Source organism: Taudactylus pleione, unplaced genomic scaffold, assembly GCF_031769625.1.
Source record: "Taudactylus pleione unplaced genomic scaffold, aTauple2 ptg001021l, whole genome shotgun sequence".
NCBI lineage: Eukaryota > Metazoa > Chordata > Amphibia > Anura > Myobatrachidae > Taudactylus > Taudactylus pleione.
In genome coordinates, this window is record NW_028285422.1 from 1,082,675 (window position 1) to 1,096,205 (window position 13,531).

The 13,531-nt window shown below is 42.1% G+C and overlaps 1 protein-coding gene across 4 annotated transcripts in view; it reads right to left on the minus strand.

Moving 5' to 3' along the window:
* SCUBE3 (signal peptide, CUB domain and EGF like domain containing 3) overlaps positions 1-13,531 on the minus strand; it is a 248,586-nt gene that overhangs the window by 45,699 nt on the left and 189,356 nt on the right. For all 4 annotated transcript variants that reach the window (XM_088461160.1, XM_088461161.1, XM_088461162.1 and 1 more), the window contains 5 exons: positions 12,562-12,651; positions 12,188-12,301; positions 11,810-11,971; positions 4,713-4,916; positions 3,423-3,584 (listed from right to left, as the gene is read on the minus strand). In XM_088461160.1, coding sequence (XP_088317286.1) covers positions 3,423-3,584; positions 4,713-4,916; positions 11,810-11,971; positions 12,188-12,301; positions 12,562-12,651 — 732 coding nt within the window. The remainder of the gene's footprint in view (positions 1-3,422; positions 3,585-4,712; positions 4,917-11,809; positions 11,972-12,187; positions 12,302-12,561; positions 12,652-13,531) is intronic.

The following is a 13,531-nucleotide window of genomic DNA, read 5'->3' on the forward strand; positions in this document are numbered from 1 at the left end:
AACCAGCCAACTAGTTGATTGGTTGGAATGAAAATCTGGTAAGGTATGAAAGCAAATGACAATCAGCAATTTGCTCCCAAACGCCGGAAAATGGACCAAAAATGTTGTTTGAACAAATTGTTTAGATCAAACATTTAACAAACTTGTCTGACGACCATTTTCGTCTATTTTCTTGCATTTAGGAGCAAATTGCTGATCATCACTTACTCCCATACATTACCAGATTTTCATTCCAACCAATCAACAAGTTGGCTGATTGGATGTGTTGGTCTAGTGTGTGGCCAGCTTAACACTGCTGGGACAGATCACAAAAAAGTAAAGCTTTTAAATTCATTAGGGCAGCTGCTTATGAGAGCAGCTATTACAGCATGAGGGGGATAATAAATAGCTTGGAAACAAGTTCCCTGATCACCAAATCTTATCCTATTTATTAATATCTGCAAATATTAATGAATAGGGCCCTAATTATGCTGACAAACATACATTGTATGTACAACAGACATGGATTTTCTCAATATGTCACAGCTGTTACATGTGTTCTTGATAGGGGTGAGCGGGTTCGGATTTCTGAAATCCGAACCCCCCCCAATCCGAGTCGTATCCGAGTCAGGCTCGACTTTTCCCGCCTGACTCGGATCTGAAATCGAGGCAAAACATCATCATCCCGCCTTCCGGATCTCGTGGGTTTTGGATTCTATAAAAGGTCCCCGCGTCGGCACCATTTCTCACTCCGGCTGTGGACAGTGAAGAGGGAGGGTGGGAGCTAGGGCTGGCTGGACTGTGTTGTGCTGCTGTTGTCCATAGGGACTGTGACCACTCAGTCCATAGGGGCTGACTGGGCTGTGTTGTGCGGCTGTTGTCCATGGGGGCTGGCTGGGCTGTGTTGTGCTGCTGTCATAGGGGCTGGCTGGGCTGTGTTGTGCAGTCAGTTGTCCATAGGGGCTGTGTCCACTCCAAAGTCTATAGGTGCTGGCTGGACTGTGTTGTGCAGTGTCCCATAAAGGCTGTAGTCCTAGAGGGGTGCTGTAGTGTTGTCCAGGGGGTGATCTGTGCATCAGGGGTGCTCCCCCAAAGTGCACTCCTTAAAAAAAAATATATTTTTTTTGTGTTTGTGAATTGTGTGCGCAGTAGCCGCACGTGCATCAACAAAGTCACGCCAAGTGTGCGCCTGTGCCATAAGTAAAGGGCCGGCTGGCTTGACCGTTAAAGGGCACTCCAAACAAAATAAAAAAATATTTTCTGTGTTTGTGAATTGTGTGCACTGTGGCTGCACGTGCATCTACAAAGGAGCAGCGCCAAGCGCGCGCCTGTGTCCCATAAGTAAAGGGCCGGCTGGCTCATCTCTTAAAGTTTGGTGTAAGCCCCCAAAGTGCACTCCAACAAAAAAAACACATTTTCTGCTGTGTTTGTGAATTGTGTGCACTGTACGTGCATCCTCAAAGCAGTAGCGCCAAGCGTGCGTCTGTCTGTTAAAGGGTGGTGTAACCCCCAAAGTGCGCTCCACAAAAAATAAAAAATTCTTCTTTTTTTTCTGTCTTTGTGAATTGTGTGGGCTGTAGCCGCACCTGCATCCTCAAAGCAGCAGCGACAAGCGTGCGTCTGTCTGTTAAAGGGGGGTGTAACCCCCAAAGTGCGCTCCAACAAAAATAAAATAATCTTTTTTTTTTCTGTGTTTGTGTGTGAAATGTATGCGCAGTAACCGCACCTGCATCCTCAAAGCAGCAGCGACAAGCGTGCGTCTGTCTGTTAAAGGGTGGTGTAACCCCCAAAGTGCACTCCTCAAAAAATAAACTATTCTTTTTTTTCTGTGTTTGTGTGCGAAATGTATGCACAGTAGCCGCACATGCATCAACACAGCAGCAGCGCCAAGCGTGCGCCTGTGTCAAACAATTTCTGACATGTCTACTGTTACTGCATATGATACTGTCACCACTGACAGAATGGTGGAGGATTACATTGGTGACAGCATCCAAGTAGGGATGTCAGACAGTCCATACCTGTACTGGCAGGAAAAAGAGGCAATTTGGAGGCCCCTGAACAAACTGGCTCTATTTTACCTGAGTTGCCCCCCCCTCCAGTGTGTACTCCAAAAGAGTGTTTAGTGCAGCCGGGAACCTTGTCAGCGAAAGGCGTAGGAGGTTGCTTTCACAAAATGTGGAGAAGATGATGTTCATAAAAATGAATTATCAACTCTTCTAGGGAGACCAGCCTCCAGAACGTACAGAGGGACCTGTGGTGGTGATTCCAGTGGGGATGAATTAATACTCTGGGAGGATGAGGATGTACACAACACTGAAGAGGGTAAGGAATCGGTGGATGAGGAGGATGAGGACGACATCTTGCCTCTGTAGAGCCAGTTTGTGCAGGGACAGATTAATTGCCAGCTTGTTTTGTGGGGGCCCCAACGAACCAATCATTTCAGTCACAGTCGTGTGGCAGACCCTGGCGCTGAAATGATTGGTTTGTTAAAGTGTGCATGTCCTGTTTATACAACATAAGGGTGGGTGGGAGGGCCCAAGGACAATTCCATCTTGCACTTCTTTTTTTTATTTGCATTATGTACTGTTTGGGGCCTAGTTTTTCAAACTGCCATCCTGTCTGCCACTGCAGTGTCACTCCTAGATGGGCCACGTGCTTGTGCCGCCCACTAGTGTTGCTTAGTATAGCCATCCAGCTACCTCGGTGCAACCTTTTGGACTAAAAACAATATTGTGAGGTGTGAGGTGTTCAGAATAGACTGGAAATTAGTGGAAATTAATGTTATTGAGGTTAATAATAGCATAGGGGCAGAAAAACCCAAAAATTCAGTGATTTTAGCTGTTTTTATGCTTTTTTTAAAAAAAAATACAGATCCAAAACACAAAACCCAGAACCCAAAACACAGAAGGGTGGTTTTGGCAAAACCAATCCAGATCCAAAACACGAAGAAAGATCCAGATCCAAAACACAAAACACGAAAAGTGGCCAGTGCACACCCCTAGTTCTTGATAAAGCATTTGGTGAAAGCGAGCTCTCAGGGCTATGTTCTACAGCTAGCATCACTGTTTTGTGAACTTTTAATTTTATTTCAGTAAAAGAAGATCAAATTGTACAGCACTGCAGAGCCTAGTCTCCAAAAAGTCTCCTAAGATACATTTACTTTAAAAACCTTGAGCTGCTATTAAAGGGGATGGAAAACCTATTTAGGTTGTGTTAGAATTACCGATTGATTTGATGATTCATGTTCCATTGATGACTCATGTAACATAAGTAGATACATAATTTAACACATGGAAAATACCTTCACAGAAATTGAAGGAAGAAATACAGAAATCACCACGCAGTCTCCTTGGCTTGGACGGAAAATGACTATATGTGTTTATTTCCTTTATGAAACTGCTCAAGGTAATTTGATAGCAGATGGCTTTTCTTACAAACCTTACCCGTACAGGCTGAGATGCTAGGCGCTCCTGCTGGACCAGTGGGTTCAGCTCCTGGGCACAAGTTACATAACAGTTGTCCCTCTTTCTCTTGGTAGGTACCGTGGGGGCATGTTTGACACTGATCCATTTGGCCATGGTAATATGTGCCAGGAGAACAGCTGGCTAAGAGACAGGAAGACAGGATACTGAGACAACTTAGGGGGAGACATTTTTTGACAAATAAAGACTAGAAAGATGTGACACTGGGCAGAGTTATTACTGTAGCTTTGAGAAAGCTTTCCAAAAGGCATTAATAGCAAAACAATGTAAATAGACAAAAATGTGATGTAATTAGTGTGTACAGAAAAATGTTAAAGAATGCATATTTGAGAAAGCCTCAGGGGTCTATTCAGCAATGATTTTGCATAAAATATGTGGAAATCATAAATCATCATTTCCGCATTTTTTATGTAACTCCCCTATTCAGCAATGGGATAATGGAGAAGATAATGTAATTATCTTCTTCACTAATTCCCATCTCGCTGAGTACCGCACTGTAGGGATCAGCCATTGATCTCTACAGTGCTTTAACGCTTTTTGCTGTTCAGCAAAGCAAAAAGTGTTAAATCACTCATTAAATCTTTGCTCTATATAACACCATCTCAGAATGACGTTATATGAGGAAATTACATTAAATTGCCTGAAAACTGCAGGGACAGCGGGAAATTCTCCCATAAGTCCCTTCAGCATCCTGTAACTCCGCCCAGTCTCTGTCCCTGCTTCCCGGTGACCGCCGGCAGGTAAGACCAATTAGAGCCTGTTAAACCTGCCAAAGTGATTGACATGTGTATACAGGCTTTATATTAGCCTGTATACATGTATATTTTTATGTGATTATATTTAACTTTTATATATAAATGTTAAATATAAAATCACATAAATATACATGTATACAGGCTAATATAAAGCCTGTATACACATGTCAATCACTTTGGACAGGCTGTATTTGCACTTACCTGTCGGCGGTCACCTAGAAGCCGGGACAGAGACTGTTTTCAGAAGCGCATGACTGAGCATGCGCAGTAGCAGAAACAGAAGGTATTGTTTTCAGAAACCGGAAACAATGCCTTCTTTAACATCGCAGGTACAGTGTGTTACTGCAACAGCTGTCGCAGCATAAATAATGCTGAATAGCAGCCATAAATATTTATAATTAATAAAAAATCGTGACGATGTTGCCCAATAATATTCTTGGCAACATCGTCACTTTTCCTGAATAGACCCCTCAGTGGTTAAGCTAAACATCCTTACCACATCTGCCCCACATGCGTTGCTGGCCAGTAGCACAGTTTTCTCCCCTCTCAGTTCCTATGACTCCCTTCTGGGCTACTTCATACTCAACAGATGCTAAGCGAATTACAAATCGTTCCTGATTAATAGACTTCCTCAGAGATTTCAAAATGGATTTAATCTTGCGTTCCAGACGCTGGCGAAGACATGTTAGCCCACAGCTCGCTGTTTAAAGAAAAAAACAGTTCATGAAACATCACTGAAATGATCTCAAATACTTTTGGTTGCTCGAGTCTTTACTAATATATTTTGTCACTCAATAGAACAAAAAAGTATAAAATAAGGTAATTCCATGAAAAATAGAACAAGAATGGTGAAATTAAAAATCCTAAATTATGATAGTGTGACAACACTGATTTTATTTTTAACCTTCCTACTGTATTTGAATATTTGAAAGTGTCACATGACTTGCCAGTTATGTGACACTTTCAAATATCGGAAGTCAACAAAAGAGAGAAGGTTTTGTCCTTTGAGTGGCGCACATCAATTGTATTCTAATTAATAAAAACTTAACGTTTATTTGGTATGCTTTAAAATTGTCCTTTATCTTTAGGACATTTACTATACATGAACATTTGATGTATGGTATATACATATATATGTACCAGTGGCGTAACTAGGGTATTTGGAGCCCAGGGCAAATTTGAAAAGGGAGCCCTACCCCCCCCCCCCCCAACATTCCGATATGTGCCCGGAAGTCCGGCTCTTGCAGTGGGTGCTGCAGCAGTCAATGAGAGTCTATCTGACTCTCATTGGCTGCTGTTTAACACACGCATCACCGGCAGCGCTGGCGGCGATGCGTGTGTTATGCACAGCCTGAGCCCGCCTCCTGGCGCTATTGGGCAAGCACTCAGGGGGAGGGAACGGGCTCAGGTGTGCAGCACAGGACCGGCGCTGGAAGCCTAGCGCCGGTCCTGTGTAAATGTGTAGCGCTGACTGCACTCACTGCGGTCGGCGCTACACTGGCTAACTAGGGCGGCCGCCGGTCCCACGGCGCCCAGGGCAAGCACCCCGCTCGCCCTGCCCTAGTTACGCCACTGATATGTACACACTGTGCATCTGCAAATATACTAATATAAAATACATGTGCAAGATTTGACACAGTTGACCTGATAGATCACAATATTATTTGAATAATCAGAGAAATATAACTCTGTGTGACCTAGAATCTAACTTGAACATTCGATGTATAATACAGAGCAAGAATAATACAGACAAGCAGGAGGGTCAATTTATTTTATTACACATTCTTTATTATCTCTCTCACCATTATCATTCTATACAATTTTATGTTCTATTTCGCTGGTCTATGTCCTAAAGATAAAGGACAATTTTAAAGCATACCAAATAAACGTTACGTTTTATTAATTAGAATACAATTGATGTGTGCCACTCAAAGGACAAAACCTTCTCTATTTTGTTGACTTCCGATATTATTACTTATATCCTTGGCAGCACCCCCCAATTAAATCATGATGTACTTATGATAATAATACGGGGTTTATTTTCAATCATTGCTATAGATGTGTGCAGATGTATGTATCCCTTTGTTTTTGTAACACTTTCAAATATGACTGGCTGCAATGTTTGTTTTTAGCCTACTACTAACTTTGATTGATGTGAGATTCCTGCATATTAATTTTCAACTAATTTTTGTGAAGTGCAAAGAAGATAAATGAAGAGTAAAATATTAGTTCAATAGAAAATCTGGTAAGGATACTTATTTACTTTTTTAGATGTAAATAACTTCAATATTGTAGAGTTGCATTGCTCAAAAGATTTAACATGAAAGCTGTTGGTTCAGTTACAATGCTGTCAACTACCAAAAAATATTTGGCTTTACTTGACGGTGCTAAAGTTTTAAAAGTTTTAAAGAGCTAACCAGTAAACGTTCCCTATAATTATTAGTAAAGGAGATATTGGAGTAACTGATGCAACACATTTCTGTAACTGATACAATTCAGTTTGTTGCATCAGCTAAAAAATTTCAAACTTATTAATTGATCAAATGTGTCACGTCTCAAGCTTTTTTGCCACTGTTCACGGCAAAGGAACAATTGATGGCCTAGTACAGGGGTAGGCAACCTTTGGCACACCAGCTGCTGTGGAACTGCACATCACAGCATGCCCTGCCACAGTTCTAGCATGTCCTAACACTGTGGTTCCCAAACTGTGCGCCGTGGCACCCTGGGGTGCCTTTTGACACTTGCAGGGGTGCCTCAAGTTGGTGGTCCAGCACCAAATCAAATTATTTATGGTCAATGTAATGTAAATATGTGAACAAACAGAAGTGCAAACCTGTCCATCACCACATAACAGGTTCACTAAGGATGACAGGTAAGTACAATTTACTTCACTTTACTATTTGACTAAATTTTTTCTGAATTTCTCAAAAACAAATTTTAACTTAGGCGTGCAGTGAAAACAATGCTGATGCTCTAGGGCGCCGTGATTGAAAAAAGTTTGTGAACCAATGTCCTAACATCAAAACTATTGCAGGGCATGCTGGGATTTGTAGTTCCAAAGCAGCTGGAGTGTCAAAGGTTGTATACCCCTGGTCTAGGTGGTATTGGCAAAAGGGCAGTAAGGAAAAATATATTGCAGTATATAGTTGTAAGAAATAGTGCCAAGGAATTTACAGGTCTTGCAAGAGATGTCCAAATATTCAGAACCTCTTCATGTCCAAAGATGCTTTGAGTGAAGAAATATAAATATTGGAAAAGAAGTGTCAAGCCAATAACGTAAAACCATTATCACATACGCATCATTATTTTGAACAATTCAGTGCGGTATAAATCAAAATATATGCCATTAGCCATTTCATTATGAATGAGGGGCCTATTCATAATCAATAAATGGCCCGGTAACCATGTGGAAATGCTAGTTTCCGCATATTTTAGTTACCAGGCAATTTATCATCAGGGGTCCCAAATGGACCACTTGATATTCAGCAAACTTCGAATACTTTCAGTTATCGAAGTTTGCTTGCGAGAACAAGCGCCATCTTCAGATTCCTCTGTTGCCTTCTAAATACCTCCCCCGGCGTGACCTCGGGTCACGCATGGGCAGCCTCGCTGACGGGGTGGAGGTAAGTAACGCAGCTACTTCTGTAGCTGCGATACTGACCGAGAGGATGCTCCAGTGCAAAGATTTACCCCACTGTGAGTTGGATACTTAAGTATCCCTCGCAACGAGATCATGCGGCCTCAGATGATGAATAGGCCCCTGAATCTCTATAGTGTTCATTCTAGCACCTTGCACCTGTAACAAACTGTGCAGTTCCTCTTTCCTGCTGGTGTGTCACACTCTGCTCTGGTGCTTCTAGCACACTCAGCTGATGCAGCAAACTGCTGAGATATAGACCAGAGTGTGCTAGAAGCACCAAAGCAGAGAGCAGCACCCCAGGTAGGAAACAGGAACTGCATGGGTTGTGACAGGTGCAGGGTGCGACATTGTAGAAATGTAGGGAGCCGAGAAGTGGGAATGGGTATGTAATGCCGGCTGTCGGGATGCCTCCTGTTACAAAACAGACAGAGGCATGCCGATGGTTGGCATCCTGACAGGGGTCGGGTAAGTATACTTACCCTCCCCCTTCTCCCCCTAACCCTCCCTTCTTGTAGCCTAACCCTAACCCTCCCCACCCCGCACCCTAATCCTCCCAGTTAGTGCTTAATCCTAAATTTCCCCCTTTCGTGCCTAAACCTAACCCTCCCCCCTTAGTGCCTAAACACCCCCCCCCCAGTGGTGCCTGACCCTAACCCTCCCCCCTAGGGGTACCTATCTCTAACCTCCCCGCCCCAAAACCTAACCCCGCTAATTTACCTAAACCTAACCCTTCCCCCCCGCGGATAACATTAAGGGCGCCCCGGCTTACCTTCGTTCCTGGATTCCGGCATCGGGATTGAGATAGGCGTCAGTATTTCGATGCCTATCTTAACTCCCTTGTCGGTATTCCAGCGTTCCAAGGAAAGAACAGAAAGAAGTCTTATATGGGTGCCACAAAACTCTCCACTTCAAAATTTTACAATTGGATCAAATGGGGTTATAAAATATGAAAATTAACATTATCCTGGTATTGTTATAAAAACTCTGCAGATTTTACATCCTACCAAGTGATAGGTACATAATATAAGAGTGCAAATGTGGATGGAAATAACCTGTTGAGGAAGGGTCATTCCATGGTAACCCACTTTACAAAGTGACATAGCAAACAATTAGAAATTCCTGTAAACAGTTTTTTAAAGCATGACCTGTCATATTATATTCTCAGTAAATATAATTTATTTAACTTTTTGCTGTTGATAGTCATGCAAATAACCTGCTATGTCACTTTGTAACGTGAGTTACCATGGAATGACCCAGAAGATGTTTTCAGCTTTTACATTTCAGATATTATAAAATTGTTATGTTTCTTGGTTAAAAATGTGGATTCACACTATCATCTGGAATATGCACCACCACACCATGGGCGTAGTATAATGCAATTATGGTTTTCCCCAGGGACTAGTGCGCAGGTCTTGGACTCCTGAGTAGGTTCCTAGCGTGACAGATAAAGAGTAAGTCAGCAAGCCAGGTCTGGAAATGGAGCAGTAACACCAAATTTAAAGGGCTAGGGCAGCAGAATGGTCAGGTCACAAGCCAGGGTCAAACAAGTCTTAAGCTGTGTACACACATCAGCAATGTGCCAACCCAGTGACACTGTAATGTGATCTAACAATATATTTCATTGCCGAACACACTGCACGATCCAACATATGATGATGCAGTATATCGTCACATGCTTAGAGGGGAATTCAATTAACTGAGGTAATTACCCCGCAGGCAATTGATTGCACTGTTTGGGAAAATGCTATTCAATTAAATAGCATTTTCCCTGTTCGGTAAACCAGGGGTTAACATGCTCTAGCCCATTATTTCTTACCCCGTGAGTTAAACCCCAGAGGGTGCACTTACCGCTAGTACTAATCATAGGGAGAACTGCAAGCCTGTCCCTAGTGGAGTAAGACGTTATAGAAGACCATGAGGGAAATGGGTAGTGAGAGGGAGGCAGCTGCTGACACAACAGATCCGGTAAGGTTCACGGGAACCCCCAACAAAAACACATCAGCGCTCCATATCCTGTAAATAACAGGAACATCTTCAACTTTCCTGATGATGTATAAATCTTCCTTTTGTTGTCTGTCTATATGCTTACGTGTATATATGTTGTAAAACTTTGTGATTTGATTCAGTAAAACAATTAAAATTCAGTTCATTACAGTAAAATATTTTTTAAATATAGGAATTTTCACCCACAACTAAATTTAGTTTCTACACATTAGTTGGTGCGTTGTGTCTGCAATCTATGGTTAAATCTTAATCTATCCAGGCATTTTCCTTTGGCCTTCGATGATAATATTAATATTTGCATGACTATTCAGACAAATGTCACAACCATTGTGTCAGTTACAAAACAAAACGAAAAAAGAAAAGAAAATTAATTTCTATAACTATATGAAATTATTTTTGTAGTGCTTTTTAACACAATGAAGAGGCTATTTTTTGGTTTCTGAATACAAAAAAGTGCAGAGAAAATATCATATGACATAATTTTCAAAAACAGATTAGTTTCATTTTTTGCTGCATCATTTAGAGCTTTGTATTATTTTTTGTATTTAAATGTAAAACAATTTCAGGTGGTTAAAAAGTCATTATTGTAGTATAGCTGAATGTTTGTTCAAATCCATAGTTCCCATAAATAACTAAAATGTTGTGGTACATATACTAACTCATAACTTTCCAAATGTTGCGTTAGTTGCAAGGGAATAACAATTCACTGATCAGCCCCCCAAAGCTGTAGACTCTGCTATGTGACAACATGAACTAGTGTACAAATATTAGTTTAGGGGCCTATTTAACACCTTTGAAAACTTGCCCCACTAATTAGCATCTGTTATTGTGACTATTCGCGACGATAAGAGATAAAGTATCAATCTTATGCTGGCCACACACATAGCGATATTTTACCCGATCTGGCCGATTCTGACACATTGGAACGTCAGATCGTGTAAAATATGGCCAAATTGAGAGTAAATTGTGAGTCCCCACTCACGATCACGATGCATGTCCCCGCTGGTCGCACATCGCATCGTCAGATCTGCCGTGCAGTAGGGCAGATCTGACAATCTGGGACACAATGCACTGGAAAAAAAAAAAATTTAAGATGCAAGATACATCTTAAGTCAGATTGGATGCTTTTTACTCCAAATCGTGTGTAGGACTGCTGGGGAGTTGCCGGGGAAGGGTTCAGGGGAAATCGCACACATCGTGGGATCGTGTGCAGATCGCTATGTGTGTCGACACCTTTAGGTCTCACTGTCAGTGCAAGCTGTCATTTGTAGTGGCATAAGTGTTTGCACTTTATTTGCATTACATTACCCACTTACCAATGGATAGGCATACCAGAAAGGACTGCAAGATATATTGCATCTGCCCTGCTGCACGGCTGATCTCATATATCTGTGAACAACGTCTTTCACAGATACTATATATCGTGTGTACACACACGCAGATGCACTGAACGATATATCATTCAGTGTGTATGCAGCATTAGTCTAAAGTCCACAAGTGACATGTGACCATGGGCTTTGAAACAGAGCAGCAAGAGGGCGTCACCCCCCCCCAAAAAAAAAAATATATATTTGAAAGGTACAGCATCAGGCGACGGTCAGGGGCTGTGCTTTATAGCAATAGGATGCACGGTTCCTGCATTGAGGAGGAGGTGTAATGTGCGGTCTTTTAAGTTGAAACACTGCACTTTACATCTCCTCCTTCGTGTGGTGCTGGGGCCGTGCAGCCTGTAGCTATAAGGCACAGCCCCTGACCGTCCGCTGCTGCCGCTCAGGTAACAGAGAGGGAGGGAGGAAGGGAGGGAGAGGGAGGGAGGAGGGGAAGGAGAGGTAAGGAGGAGGGGGATGCAGGCGCCAGAACGACTTTATGTTGCCCCCCCAACATAAACATTCCGACGCCCCTGCATGTGACATGTTTTCTCTTACACCTGAGGTTGTGTTGACTCTCACCTGTGGCTTCCTCCAGTTTAACTTCAGCTTCCAGTTCTAGTGAGATCCTAGTAATCTCCTTATTGACTGGAGAGCGTGAGCTACGGCTTCTAGTCTTCCAGGAAGAATCACATTTCAATTGGATATATGTCAGCTGGCAGTCTGAGCACAGTGCAGGAGCACCTGAAAACAATATAGACTTTATGTTAATTAACTGATAGGGGGAAATAGAACAAACAAGAAAGAAAATAAATAATTATCTCTTCTGTATATTTTTCTATCACTCCCTGACTCATCTGTGCTTTCTTTTCTCTCTTCTATATCCATTTTTGCTGCCTTTCCCACCATTCCTTTTCATCCTCTCTTCCTACCACTTCTCTCCTTCTCCATTTCTCATACTTCCATGTCTTGTGTTTTCCTCCCCTCTTGATGATCTGCCACGCACTCTCAGGCCACATCGGGAATCTTTAAGTTTGAAGGAAGCCTTCTGTTTAACTGGTGGTACCAGAGTCTCTAGCAACAAAAAGAACATTTAGGTGAGGGCCACTCACTTAAAAAAACCCAACAACTTGTAATATAGATATAATTGGGATCATTTCTGAGAACTAATGCACTGGAAACCATAATGTAGGCCATAGCAACCAATGTATTTGCTTTCATTTACTAATTTGCATAACAAAAAATTACAGCTAGAATCTGATTGGTTGCCATAAGCAATATCTATGTTTTCCTGTATACTAAGTTGACACAAAAGCTTGTATTCCTAGAGTTACCAATACAGTGCTGGCTAGTGTTCTGCTTAGAGGAGACTCCATGTTTCGTAGTTGGGGTTCCACAGCTGAAGATGTAACTGCTGTCAGATTCTGCATAGAAAAAAAAATAGTAGGATCAATTTGTAAGTGCAAAACAAATAAAAGAGAAAATAAGGAAGCACACAGGGGAAATGCATATTCACTATTTTTTCTCAAAGTTTTGTCCACCATGGGACAACTTCCTGTTTCGTGTGTACAGTTTAGTGAGATTTCCCCCACTTGCCAAGCAATCTGCCACACTGGGAAATCTCTAGTAAATGGGATAACTAATAATACAGCAGCGAAAACTCCCCATTGAGATGATGCATTGAAAGAGACCCACCAGTGTAAGAACCTGTGTTGCCTGCATGCTGTGAAATTACATCTATATAATAATTGTGTAAGACTGTCCCATATCCACAAGGTGCGCATGCCCCAACGGCTCCCACTGTGACATGGGACAGACCTGGAAGATGAGGGGGGGTTTGGTCGAAGCCGCAAAAGAAGAGGGGGTGTCAGAGTCGCGATATAGCACTCATGAGGTGGAGGGGTAACAGCAGAGAGAGGGTGGAGCTGGCCATAGAGGCTGAGTAACAGTTGGACCAAGGGAAGGAGAAGCTCTCCATGTAAACTGTAAATAAGGATGCTAGAACCCGCCAAATAATGGTTGTTCAACCAGTTTGATGAATCAGAAGAAGAATTCCTGGGAATCTCTACATTTTTATAATAGGTTTGAGACAGTTGAACAGGTTTGATTAATGGTTGAGCTTGTTTGACCATGTGCGAGACGTTTGGGCCAGCGTGCATAAGCAAGCTGGATATATATATTTAAAAACACAAATTTTAGTGCAAACAATGAATGCAAACAATGACCCATAAACAACCAGAAATAACCAATTTGCATACCACAAATACAAACTTTGAACATAAGCTGACAATTTTAAACCATTAA